At 46.6% G+C, this 14,074-nt stretch overlaps 2 protein-coding genes across 2 annotated transcripts; both read right to left on the bottom strand.

The window, feature by feature from the left end:
* Positions 1-1,005: 1,005 nt before the first annotated feature.
* Positions 1,006-5,967, bottom strand: LOC147425247 (uncharacterized). Its single transcript, XM_086499791.1, has one exon. The coding sequence runs from the start codon at positions 2,227-2,229 to the stop codon at positions 1,771-1,773; it is 459 nt and encodes a 152-aa protein (XP_086355917.1). The 5' UTR covers positions 2,230-5,967; the 3' UTR covers positions 1,006-1,770.
* A 38-nt stretch (positions 5,968-6,005) lies between these two features.
* Positions 6,006-11,619, bottom strand: LOC147425246 (uncharacterized). Its single transcript, XM_086499790.1, has one exon. It carries the CDS (start codon positions 7,658-7,660, stop codon positions 6,008-6,010), a length of 1,653 nt encoding a protein of 550 aa, XP_086355916.1. The 5' UTR covers positions 7,661-11,619; the 3' UTR covers positions 6,006-6,007.
* Positions 11,620-14,074: the final 2,455 nt, after the last annotated feature.

Below are 14,074 nucleotides of genomic sequence, written 5' to 3'. Positions count from 1 at the left end.
AAAAGTGTTCATTGCATCATCTATACTAGATATAATTTCTTCCGCCTTCCCACCCCAATGCATGCCATGTCTAGAATGTACATGAATTGCTATGACAAGGCCATCCAAGCTTTATATGGATGATCACTTGGGTATATTCTCCAACAGCAAGAGGAACTCCAATCATTTGTTGGGGGATGGGAAAAGCCCAAATTTTAAATTAGAAAACAAAAACCTGTTACCTACAAAAGCCTAACTCAAGAGCTTCAAATTCATCCTAGCATTGCAACACACAAGGTGGAGATTTGGAAGCGTGTTCGACACGACAAGAAGCAGTCTTGGAGAAGACACGAGGCGCAATCCAATAGTTGCGAGGCTCTCTAGAATGATGGAGCATATATGGCTTTGGAGACCATAAAAGATGGACTCACTGAAGGATGAATTACAGAGACTAAAGACTGAGGTGACTGAGAAAGACAAGCTTATTGAGAATTGAGAATCCTCCAATGATGGAGCTAGAACCCTTGCAACACATAGAATTAGCAAACACCCACACCCAAGGGAAAGTTGCACAGGTAAAGCGAGAAGGGGTGCCTTGGAAAGAGCATATACTTGAAACTCATACAGAAGAGAAGCACTTGATTAAAGAGGCAAAAGAAATGCTGAGAGAGGAGATCGGCAAAGTATGGAAGTCGATCATGGATGAAAGTCTAGGTTTCTACACGCAATGAGTGGAACCCTCCTTACACCTAATCAAATCCATGAGCGGTACCATAGGCTCTCCCCTATCCGTTAACTAAGTTTAGGCCCCTAACACTCGAGGAGACCAATGGAAAAGAGATCCACAAAGCAATTTATGTTACAAAGGAGGGAATGAGGCTTCGAAGAAGAGAATAGTGGATTAACAGCCAAAATGGAGAAAGACACGGCTGCTCAAGTATATGAGGAACTACCTGTTATCATCTGATCAAGGCACCAAAGAAGAGAGAAGGATGAATGTTAGGTAGACCGCACACAGATTGCTCAAAAAGTAGAACCCTAGTCTACCAGCACTGGCAAGAGATACTCCTCTCGACAAGAAGTATATGCTGAAGACCCTAGCGGGCCCCATAACACTTCTCAAAGGAATATACCAGATCCATCTTGTATCATGCTTGTGAAACATTGCATGACGGTGTTGCCGCGCATTAAAACTTTCCTCATGGCAAAATGCAATGGCATACCTTGGATGTCTTTTTAGAAGAAACCTGCCAACTAGTGAATGAACAGCTCACGAAGGATGGTTTTATGTTATTCCTATCCAAGTTTCTTTTTCTTACAAATACAATATGCTTGGACCTGTCATAAAAGCTGATTGTGAAAGTAAAGAAGTTAACAAACGGATTATATCAAGAAGAAACGCACCTGCTACATTAAAGACAACATGCCAGAACCAATGACTTGGTCTCACGTCAGAAACAGATTTCTTGTACCTGTCCACCTCCAGCTGGAGAACAAGGCTGCAGCCCATGCCCCCAAGTAAGCTGAACAGTTTCCCCTGACTGCAGCCAGGCAAAGGGAGCCGAAAAAGGCCCAGTCTTGGCTACTAAAGGCTCTGAAGTTCCAAATTCGCTCGTCACAGGAGAGCGGTTGAGACATTACAAACCGGTACTCTTCTTTCTGCTCATCTTCTGTGTCTAGCCAACGTAGGCCCTCTGAGCATCAAATTCCACGTTTTGCAAACACATTGTAGTTGGAAAATCTGGCGAAGAGGCAACAGAGAGAATACAAGTCAGAACGGTAAGAAGTTGATCACATTGCTCGTTGGCTCTTCGACCGCCGCCTTCTCTGCCTTCCTCCTAACCCACCACCACAACGTTGACTTTGTTCTCCGCCCACACGCACACCACTCAAAACATCTGCCTTGGCTCTCTTTATCCAATCCCTGGTGGACAGCACCTGCGCAGCTTTACGCCTGCTCTGCTCTCGCCCCTCCACAAAAGCATCCAGTCTAAGTGCCCAGTATCGCTCTTTTCGTTCTTCTGCTTCCACTGCCACTGCTGCCACATCGGCTGCGGCTGCGGCAACAGCCGCCTGCCAATTACTTACCCTCTTGGGTGGATACGCCGTGGTATCCGCGTCCTCCCGAACCCTTCCACTTCTGGGTCTCGTCGTCCTCCAATTTGCTTCCGGCTCCGCTGCCTGGCTATGATCTACTCTCCTCCTGGAAAAGAGGCCTGGCTCCCTAAAGATCAGCCCATCGGCATCCATGAACCTTCTTCTTCCGCTTTCATCTCCTGGCTGGCCCGACAGAGAAAAATGTTTTTTTTAATCAATCGCTACGCGCACGTAGAATACACAGCCCTGCCCATTTCTTTGCCTCCACCTCTTCTGAACCCAGCCATAGAGGGTGGAACAAAAAGTGACTATTTTCTTTCGTCACCTACTATGAAAATTGGACAGTGGCGGAACAAAGAGTGAAAGGAAGCAAAAGTTTACTAATTGCATCAATAAACCACAGTACAAACCATAACCCAAATATTTTGTTAAAATTAATGCATTGGCTACAAAGATCTAAGTTGATGATGATGATGAATCCATTTCCTCTAAAGCCGCATTTCCAAAAATAGCTTGGACATTCATCCGTGCTTGCTCTCTGTACATTGCCTTTGCAATACTCGGGTAATTGGGGGATACACTAGAATAGGAGGCAGGCTATGCTCGCAAGGTGGGTATTGAGCCCTTTCCATAGAAGACAGTACCTTGCACGAGCAGTGCAAAGCAAGTCACCACCACCCTGCTGTCCTGGTCCCCCTTTCCATAGATAAAGCCCACATATGCTATCAGAGCCATGACCATCTTGGAGCAACGTAAGTTGTACCTGTCCCCATAGAAAGTTGCGACTGCTAATCTCCCTATGTAAGGAGCAGATGCATGCTTAACCTCGGCCTAAGCACAGAGATGCAGGCAAAGCTAGTTGACCTCCTCTCCCAGGGTAAGGAGCAGATGCATGCTTAACCTCGGCCTAAGCACCAAGATGCAGGAAAAGCTAGTTGACCTCCTCTCCCAAGGTAAGGAGCAGATGCATGCTTAACCTCGGCCTATGCAGCCAAAGCTAGTTACCCCCTCTTACACGGCAAGAAATACCACCAGTCTTGGGCGATGTCATACACAAGCAGCGGCCTGAATTGTCCCCGCAACTTCCTATCTTCAAACGTTATGCAGAAGAGGCTTCCCTCTGTAAACATGTTGACCGCCCAATCGCCAAAATCAAGCCCCTCCCACTGATGCTTAGGGTGCTTGCCACCTCAACTGTAAAAAACTTGGACACCCCAAGTCAAGATTCTACCGTGACACAGCAGAGATTCACTTCAAGTTCACAATTCACACTTGAGTCGACACGGCCCGACGTAGTTCCGTGCCTAGAGATATAGGCCCCAGAGACTGGCGCCTCTTTCGGTATTTCTTTTTGTATTAATTTGTGTTCAAAGTACAAGAGAGTGGGTAGGCGCTCACTCTCAGACTCTGCGTTCAGATGCTCTGAGAAGTGAGGCCCTGCCCACTTATTTATTGTTACAAGGGATTCCCAAAAGCAGAGCCCCAAAATCAAAAGCTTCTTACTCAAAAGCATTGGGCCCAAAAGCTCTTAGAAATTAAAGCATTCAAGCCCCAAAAGCATCTCAGTGCAAATCCAGGAAATCCGTAAAGCTGTGTCAATGTAAAATGCGGAAATCCGTACAGCTATCCGTACGCCTATTACGTCAACATGTCAGTGGATTTTGTGCCGAAAAATCTGGGCTGCCACGTGTCTGCCGTACAGTGAGTGTCCGGGTCTGCTACCACGTCACCCATTTGTGGCATACACCCCTCTTGAATTTAGCAATCGCATCTAGATCTAGTCAGGACCTCAGATGCCCAATTAACTAATCCACATTGCAATCATGTCTATAGAGATTTATGAGACCGAAATGCTGCAATCATTTCGTCTTTCAGTTCATGCACTCAAACAAGTCATGTACAACTCAATCAGTATCATTTTCATTATCGGGATTGCCAGTTCATAAAGTCATACACCAGAATATTGTCAGCTCAGTAGTATCCCTGAAACCCAAAGGGACATCAGTGACTCTATATCAAAAATCGGGGCAATTTGTTAACAAAGGAGCTGAGTGACTCCCGTTGCACAGGATTCACCCATGCTGAAATCGGGGTTCTATCGGAGTAGCTATGCTAAACTGAATGCTTCAAGGTAAAGTTCCACAATCTGAGGAGTATCCCTCCATCCACTTCGTATCCAATGCAAGATAGTTCTTGAATTTAACCAAGAACTGCCTAATCTCTTTACCTTTAATCTTTCTATCTTTATGTACCAGTATCTATTCTAGAACGAGTATCTCCTCGCTTTCCTCCACTTCGGGTTGCTCATTTGGCTCCCCCTCATTGAGCACATCGCCTTTAAAAGGCTTCAAGAGACTCACATGAAAAGCATTGTGAATTCTCCAAGTATCGGGCAAGCTTTGAAAAAAGCCGCTCCTTTCCCTTTTTCTTTCTTAGGCGTGCCTTCTCAAACCGTAAGAGCACCCAATCGTCTTCCTTTAATTTCAAATCGCAACGGTGTCGATCTGCTGCCTTGTTGTGTCTTTCCTGAGATTTCTCCAAAGTCTCCCGGACCTTGGCAAAAGCAGTGTCCAAGTCCCTCGTGTATCGGTCGGCTTCAAAGTACTTTCGTTAGGAAGGGTGGAACCTTCGGAGCACCTTCGATAATCTCAAATGGCGCCTTCCCCGTCGAAGAGTGAATCGTGTTATTGTAGGCAAATTCAACCAAAGGCAAAAACTTTTTCCATTGAGTCTTTTGATCCGAAATGTAAGACTTCAATAAATCCAGTACGACTGAATTTGCAATCTCAGATTGTCCATCTGTTTGCAGGTGGAAAGATGACGAGAACTACAACCGTGTGCCAATATTCTCCCAAATAGCCTTCCAAAACAAACTCGTAAATCGGGGATCTCTGTCAGAGACTATTGTCTCAGGCATGCCACGTAATCTGAATATCTGGGCAATGAAAAGTCTCGCTAAATGATCCGGCTTGACTGTTTTCTTCACTGGAATGAAATGAGCTTACTTGCTAAATCTGTCAATAACAATCCAGATACCATCGTGCTCAATCCGTGTCTTCGGGAGATCAAAAATGAAATCCATAGCAATACTTTCCTAGGGGCGGGTGGGAATGGGTAAACGCTGTAACAATCCCTGTGATTTATGCCTGTTAAAGTTGACCTTCTGGCATACCAAGCAACTGCGTACAAAATCGTACACATCCTTCTTAAGTCTCGGCCAATAGAAGTATCGCTCGACACCTTTCAAGGTGTTATCAATGTCGTGGTGAGCCGTAAATGGTGGACAATGGCATTCGGTTAGAACCTTTTTCCCTCAACAGCTGTGTAACGCACAACATCGTTTTCTTCATCAAGTAGCCATCCCCAATGGAATATCCCGCTCATAGTTTTTCCATACGTCAATCACACGTCGGACGCACACGGGTATGGAAGTACGGAATAAGTACGGATTAGACCACCCAAAATTCCACACGTCAGTCTTAGGATGCTACATAGTAATTGTAGAAATACTTACTGCACCACCATGTTTAAAACTTTATAAGTTTATAGACAGACAAAAGTTAAAACTTAAAACCATAGAAACTTAAGAAATTAAAAGTGGACTGAGGACTCTGGAGAGTTGAGACTGGAGAGAATCAAGATGGTGCCTCAGACCTCTAAGTAATGATTGATAAAGTAACCTCCAAACAGAAAGGAGTCAAGAGTCAGGACAATAGAAGCAAGCCAAAAACATTCAGGAATCAGGAGTGTAGTCTCCTGAAGGCTGAATCCAAAACATAAGTAGGGAGGCGAGACTAGAGGCTAGAATCTAAACTGTAGACTCTAGAGTCAACAGTGAACAAAACACCATACGGGTAACGGCATGCCGCATAAGTAAATGTCAAAAACCATGGTCCAGACTCCATAAGCAGGCGGCCAGGCACAGTGAGCTCTAACTCTCACCATAGCTCACATCCTCATCGTCATAAGCAGCATCATCCTCCTCCTCGTCCTTGTCCTCGTCCTCATCCTCATCCTCATCACCACCAACTGAGCATGATGCTCCAATATGACTGGTCCCAGCAATGGGAATAGTCTCTATCACATCTGTAGTACTCTCTGCAATGGCCTCCTGAATCTCTTGCAAGGCAAGCAAGCGGTCCTCATCTTTTTCCTTATTGAGCATTTCCAATGTGACCTCCATTCTCTCATAGCCGCGCTCTTTGATTTTGGATATGAGCCTCAAGTTCGTGTGTATGTACACAAGCTTCTCTGTATGAGATGGGAGTAGCCTATTTCTTCTCTTGGTATGAATGAGAGAGAAGGTGCTCCAATTTCTCTCACATGGAGAGGCACATGTCCCTTGCGAAAGCACTCTCAAAGCAAGAGCTTGCAAAGCAGGTGTGCAAGCCCCAAAAGTTTCCCACCGTTTCACTCCCTCTTGTATCCTCAATGCATCTTTTGCAATTGGATGAGCAAATGACTTGCTTTCAGCTTTATAAATGTCAAACTCATCAATTAGGGTGCCTTGCAAGGTCAAATCACCCTTGGTGTACCTGTCCAAGAATGTCATCCATCCTTCATGCACCTCACCATCACTTTCTTGCCCTCTTCCTCGCCATATGGGATGCAACATGTATCCAACAGCATGTAACGGTGTGTGCAACACATTCCATCTTTGAATGCATAGATCCCTAATCTCTCTCATCCTTGCAGCATCAATGCCTTGCATGTTTTCAATTTGATCTACCATGCGATCCGTAAGCTCGTACATGAGCCCCATGGTGGCTCCTTCCCTATCAACCAAACGGAGAATTTTCAAAATCGGAGCACACATTTTCAAAATCAGCCTTGCCTCTTGCCAAAAGGATGCATTAAACACAATGTTCGAGACCTCAGTAGCCTTTTGAGTCTTGGATCTCTTCATCTTAACAAATTTGTCATCAATCATAAGCTTGCGCATACCTTGCATGCATCTCTCATCCATAAGATTGGCCAACATAATAAAGTAGTACGCAAATCGAGTGGCTGACGGCTTGACCAAGTCCTTCTTGCTAAGTTGCCGAAACAATGCCAACACAGTAGATTTTCTTGTCACAAATGTGACAATCTTTGTTGCATCCTCAAGCACTTTTCCAACCCAACCAATCTGTCCAATGTCCTCAAACAAAAGGTCCAAGCAATGGCAAGCACATCTGGTAAAAAAATTGTGTTTCCACTCCCTTTCAATCATCTCCCCAGCACCAACACAATTGGTTGCATTGTCCATGCATACCTGCACAACATTTGCTGGGCCAATCTCTCTGATAACCTGTTTGAGATGCTTAAAAATAAATTCCGATGTCTTTGTTTCCCCAGATGTGTCTACAGCTTTCAAAAACACTGACCCATGAACAGAGCATGCAAGAAAGTTAATGATAGGCCTGCGCCTAGTGTCAGACCATCCATCACACACTATAGAGCATCCATATCTTTTCCATTTCTCGCGTACACCCATGATCTCAGTCTTTACGCATTTAACCTCCTCATTCAATTCTCTGGTGAGCAAAGCATGATAAGAGGGGGGAACATACGAAGGACCTGCTTGCCCAATAGCTTTCACCATTTGCAAAAACTAAGGGCTCCTTACTTTCCATGTAGGAACATCCTCAGCATAAAAAAACCTGCGCAAGGCTTGGTCTGCTTGCTTCCGTGTTTGCAAGCCAAATGCACTCGCCAAACCCCCTTGAGAAACCTTCCTCTTTTTGCTTGAGGACCCCACATTGGACTTGGAAGAGCCACTTACATTAGTTGTTCCCTTAGCATGCGTACTCATTGAAGCACTTCCTTGAGCTTGAGAGGCATCTCCTTCCAAATCATTGACTAGTGCATCTACAAAAGCAGCTCTGTCTTCTCCCTCTGGCCTTGCATCTGCATGCAATCTTGTGACAATCTCTACAACATCTGCTGGGGCCTCATCACATGGGCCTCCCACACCATGGCCAGCAATGCCCAAAATATGTGCACGGATACGCAAAGGACCACCGTCCCATGAATGCCCACAAAAATTACATTTACAAGTCCATTTTCCTTTTGGAAGACTCTTCACTTGCTGCACATATTGCCACTCGGGACGCTTGGTTCGGCCCATTTGCAAACTTGCAAAGAATTCGGCTTGGAAGTTGGAACTTGGAAGATGGTGCAACGAGCTTGAGCCTTGCCACTTGGAGTACTGAGTTGGCTGCTGCGCTATGTGTTGGGGGAGAGGTTGGAGGCAAGAGAGAGTGCGACCCGAGGGCGGAGACTCGAGAGAATGGGCGGGCCGCGGGCTGATGTCCAAGCCTCACAAGTTCATACACGCTCTGTGACAGTGTGAGTGTCTCTGCAATCTCTGTATATTCTATGCAGAGACATTCGCCTGCAGACTATACGAGCGCGCGGCCAAAATAATGCAGCCGAAACTTTTTTGCCCAAATTTTTTGCCACGCTGGCTGCACGTACGAAATTCTCTTCCGTACTTCATCCGTACCCGCACCCATACGGCAGTACGGCAAGCCTTCTGTACGCGAACGAAAAAAACTATGATCCCGCTACTACCTCCCCATTATGTATTCGACCGAATACATCTAAAAAAATCTGGATCTGTGGCGTACTAATCAACCATGTCCTCAAAGCTTCTACGATTTTTTTTTTTACTTTAGCGAGCCGGGGGAGCGGGCACCTACTCTCGCAAGGTGAATCTTTTGTCACTGATTTCAATCTCAATTAGAGACCTTAGACACCGCCTTGGGGATGGCTCGCCCGTTCATTCTTTTAGAACTTGCACCCTTGTTAGTCTATCCAATGGATCCCTGGCGGACCCCGTTAGGGACGTGACAACACCCAAGAGCCCCGTAGGGATCCAGATACTGCGAGACTTGGTTTCCCTCACTCGCCAAAACCTTGATCACCCCGGCGGGTTTTCGAGAGAAATTGCCATACCCAACTTGGGCGTCGACTCGTAGGTGGAGTCCCGATCCGGCGACAATTATAGTCTCCAACACTCCTCTTGCCCATTTGAAGAGGCAACCCATGCACCAGTATCACCAATATCTATGATGAATCGCAAAAATAGCCAAGACTAACGGCTTCCGGGACAAAGCATCTACCACCAAGTTCTTCTGTCCCTGCACATGGACAATTTGGAAGTGAAACTGTGACAAGATGTTAGCCCACCACATCTGCTTTTCCAATAGCTGCTTTTGTGACAAGTAGTAGCGTAAACTCTGATGATCAGTGAAGACCGTAAAATCGGCTCCGAGTAGGTAATGTCGCCACTGAGTAAGAGCATGGATAACCCGCCAAAAGCTTTTTGTCATATATCTCTGCTGTCAATTCTGGCCTTGAAAACAATCGGCTCTCATAGGCAATGACATGGCCTTCTTGCATTAAGACCGCACCCAGACTACAACAACAACCATCACAATATACTTCGAATGACTTTTGCAAATTTAGCAAAGTCAAAACGGGTCATGTAGTCAATTTCTCTTTCAAAGTCTGAAAGAAAGTCACCTCTTTGGGTCCCCACAAGAAAGGGACTCCTTTCTATGTCAAGATATACAAAGGGAAAGCAACCTCTGCAAACTTTTTTTTTTTTCCCCCGAGAAAAAGATCCTTCTATTAGTTAATGAAAACTGCCCATAGGGCTACGTCCACCTCTGCAAGAGAGGGCTACAACAAGCATGATGGGGAGACTCTCCCAATGAAAAAACAACATATATACAATGAGGCTAAATCAAGAGATGGGAGGAGGGAAGAGCCACACAGGTGGACAGTAGTGCCATCTGAGCACCCCCTGGACTATGGTGTAGAAAGGCCCAAGGCGCCAGAGTCGAAGGAAAGCCTCGCGGCGCTCCCGCATGCGGTCGGAGCTGCCCTGTAGTCCCTCAAGCTGTCTTTTGAGAATATGGATCAGCTCTAGCCAAAAGTCACGAACAGTCTCTGCTGTTGACACAGGGCGAGCCTCAAAGATGCAAAAACAACGGGCCCGCCAGATGAACCAGAGAGCTAAGCCACTGATGAGCTCCCAACACTCCTCTCTCTCACTGCACCACTCCTGTGGAGTAAGCTCTGTAGCAGGCTGGAGTGTAGGTCGCCCCCCCTGCATCACTATCATCCTGCTGGTGGAAGATAGCTCAAATTGAAGTGCCGGGCCCGTGAGGGTGGACCAAGCCGCTACCCCCCAAGTGTATTGTCAAGCCGTGGAGAGGGCAGGCATCAGCCGAAGAACTCGTAGCCACACCTGCTGGGCCGAGGGACAGTCCCAAAGACAGTGACGCTGACTCTCCACCAATTGGTCAGGGGCTGCACATGCGGCCGAGAGACCACTATGTACAAGCCAGATCCCTACTGCTGTGGCTCTGTGTGCAACCAGCCACTGGAACAAAGTGACGCGCCTGGGCTGTCTGGAGCATAGTTACCCGGAACGCGGAACGGGAACGGTGACGGGATCCCCGCGGAACAGGGGAACGGCTAGGGGTCCAAAACGGGAACGGTGCGGAACGGGAGGTTAAAAAACACCCGAAAAGTGCATTTTTTAGCTCCTTGTGTTTAAATACAAGGAGTATTAGAGTGCTTTGACTCTAATACTCACAAAAAACTCGTTTTGAAGACCATTCAACCTTGCTATGACTAGATGAAGATGAGAGAGAGAGAGAGAGCTTGAGAGAGTGAGAGGGAGAGACTCGAGAGAGTGAGAGGGAGAGGGAGAGATTTGAGAGAGTGGGAGGGAGAGGAAGAGAGCTTGAAGGCTTGAAGCCTTGAGCCTTGAGAGAGTGAGTCTTGAGAGGGAGAGATCTTGAGAGTGTGAGAGGGAGAGAGCTTGACCCTTGAGGATTAGCTTGTGGAGAGAAAGGGGGAGGGGGGTGCATTTTATGAGTCCTTGAGGCCTTGCACACTTCAAAAAGAAGCCCAAACATTTACTTCAATTTTTCCAATTTTTGCCAAATTTGTTTGTAGCCGTTGGCCGTTCCAGGGGCATTCCGGAACATTCCGAGGGCGTTCCGGAACAGACGTTCCGGTTTGCACTGGCCACCTGGAACGTCAGACGTTCCGAAACGTTTTGGAACGTTCGGGAAGGGAACTACCCCCCGGAACGCCGGAACGCCGGAACGAGGGGGCGTTCCCCGGTAACTCTGGTCTGGAGTCCCACAGCCTTTGCCAAAAGGCTGCCAAGAACTCGACTGTGAGGCCCTCCTCTTGCGAATGACGTGCTGTAGCGGGGCGGGCCTCTCTCTGTGCTGCAAGTATATGACGTCCAAGCCGAACAGTGTACTGAAAGAAGGGGACTCCCAGGCGGTCTGCAGAAGAGAAGGTGAAACCGGCCCGTAGGGCGGTAGGCGTTGGCTTTCACCCGAAATTCTTTACTTTATACACACACACAGAGAACTTTGCAAAGAGAACCTGCGACGGGAGTTAACACTTGAATACACACACGGCTCGGAAGCTAGAATGCTCCGAGCAGACGCCGACAACCTGTAGGCCCCAAAATTGGCGCCCCTTTCGGTATTTCTTTATTCTTTAGGAGGGTAAATTACAAGGTAAGGTCCTGGGAATCCTTCACGTGTATCCACCTAGATACCATTTGATTTGGCCAAATTTCGGCAGCATAACAGCCCCAAAACTTGCGCGAAACCAATTCCCCTGCTGGAACTCGCTTGCACTGTCGTATACCCTCTGATTCCTGTCCAAAAACAGTAAATTCAGCACGCTGTATTTACTGGTTTTTGCCCTGTTTTCAGCCCCAAACTGTCCCCTAACTGTCCTTTGCCAGTGGGGCACGATTCCCAATGATCCTGGCGTCCGTATGGCTGAAAAACAGTGAAATTACAGCGCATACACAGCGCTGATTTTGCACCTGTACGGTGAGGTTATGACCCTCACCAGTGCCTGCTTTGGAGCAGCAACTAGCTACCCCTGTTCCTGCTCAAGGAGGCTCTTGCCTCAGCACAAAAGCATGAACCCACACAACTGTACATCAGTCAAATGAGTAGCCCTCTTGTGGGGCATCACATAACTGCACGTAGGGGAGAGAGAGAGCAGTGTGTAGTGTGCAGGGCATGACTCCTAGCACCACACTGTACATGAGAGGGAAAGAAAGCACTCCATAGCTCTTTAACCTGTGACAGGTTGCAAATGAGGCTTCTCCCAGCTTAAAAATCAGCGTCCATTTTTCTGCAAGAGGAAAGTTCACAAAAAGTTGACACTTGGCGCATTTTCAAGCATTTTCCCGTTTCGGGTTTGCCGCTTAAAAATATCCTGACCGGTTGCCCAGTTGACTTCGCGGCAGAGTTATAAAATGTTCCCCTAGTCATACCGGAGGTAATGACGCGAACACATTTCACGGCCCAAAATAGCAGTTCCCTAAATTTTAGGAGATGCTTCCGTTGGGCTCCCACTGGTCTTCTGACCATCTATCCTCATTGGGACCGCATCCAAAAATGCAATGTGGCCCAACTGTCGGATACTTTTTGTTGGTAGTCCAACCTTGACTTTACGCCTTAATTGAGTTCACTTCCTAGTATCCACCAACTTGCTAAGTGCGACGGGGAGACCTATATGATCTTGCTCTGAGCCTAGACATCCTCTTACCATACGAATTCCAGTGCCGACCACTTCCCGTCTGCGGGTGAATCTACCGTTCACATTGGCCATACAATGTCCGACCGTTTGCTACTTCAAAAAGAGGGTCTCAAAACAAATAAAATAAACCCCATTGGAAAGAAACCAACAACCAAGGTTAGCAGTTGCCACATCTCTGTGACATGGTTAATAACTGCCACGTCCTCGTGACATACCCCCCTCTTGAAATCGCAAACGTCCTCGATTGCATACCATAAATACACGCCACTGATGATCTTGTGCTATTAACACTCTTTTATCATCGCATGTATCCGCAAGAAAGGTCGTAACATACATAGATACAAATGACTTAATGAGGCCTTCATACTTTTGCCATTTCCATCTATGGCACTGAATTTATATGTACATTTGATGTACTAGCTCTATCATTACCCCTCCTTTGCACACGTTGGGTTGGGGCATAAGTAGGCTGTAACCCAAAGGCTTCAAGGTAAAGCTGCAATACATTTGGTGACTCTGACAGTTCATGCTCTTCCATCCACTTTGCATCCATAGGCGGATAGTTCTTGAACTTCACCAAATAGCGTCTTGCAACTTGTCCCTTAACTTTTCTGTCCTTATGTGCCAAAACTTGCTCAGGTACCAGGATCTCATCAAGTTCCTCAACTTCTGGCTGATCCTCAACTGGCATATCTTCTGGCACATCACCCACGAAGGGTCTTAGAAGACTCACGTGAAACGCATTATGAATCTTCCACGTATCAGGGATTTTCAGCCTGTAAGCCACATCGCTGATCTTGTCAAGCACTTGAAAAGGCCCATAGTAACGCATGCTGAGCTTAGGAAACAGCCGTTCCTTGCCCTTCATCTTCTTTAACCTTGCCTTTTCGAACCTTAAGAGAACCCAATCACCAGGTGATAGTAACAATTCACGACGGTGACGATCAGCAGCCTTTTTCTGTTTTGCCTGAGTCTTCTCTAAGGCAACTTTAATCTTCTTATACATCTCATCCATGTTCTCAACATATCGATCTGCCTCAAAGATCTTGTCCTTTGTGTGCAAAATGGGAGGAACCTTTTTGCCGCCTTCAACAATTTCAAAAGGTGCTTTGCCAGTAGACAAATGCACCGTATTATTGTACGCATACTCAAGCATAGGCAAATACTGTTCCCACTTGCCCTTATTATTTGACACATAGCATTTCAGTAGATCTAAGACAGTAGAATTGACCTCTTCTGACTGTCCATCAGTTTGTGGATGAAACGAAGACGAGAACTTGAGCGTAGTACCCATGTTCTCAAACAATCCTCTCCAGAACAAACTGGTCATGCGAGGATCACGATCACTGATAATCGATTGTGGCATACCATGGTACTTAAACACATTGTACATGAACAAGCGTGCCATCTGATCAGATTT

The sequence above is a fragment of the Adiantum capillus-veneris genome, chromosome 25, assembly GCF_014529385.1.
Source record: "Adiantum capillus-veneris isolate H3 chromosome 25, ASM1452938v2, whole genome shotgun sequence".
Classification (NCBI taxonomy): domain Eukaryota; kingdom Viridiplantae; phylum Streptophyta; class Polypodiopsida; order Polypodiales; family Pteridaceae; genus Adiantum; species Adiantum capillus-veneris.
This window is presented reverse-complemented; position numbering and strand designations above follow the sequence as displayed.

Coding starts and splice junctions, on each gene's coding strand:
- LOC147425246 (XM_086499790.1), bottom strand. CDS start 7,660: ATGGTGAAAGCTATTGGGCAAGCAGGTCCTTCGTATGTTCCCCCCTCT.
- LOC147425247 (XM_086499791.1), bottom strand. CDS start 2,229: ATGGATGCCGATGGGCTGATCTTTAGGGAGCCAGGCCTCTTTTCCAGG.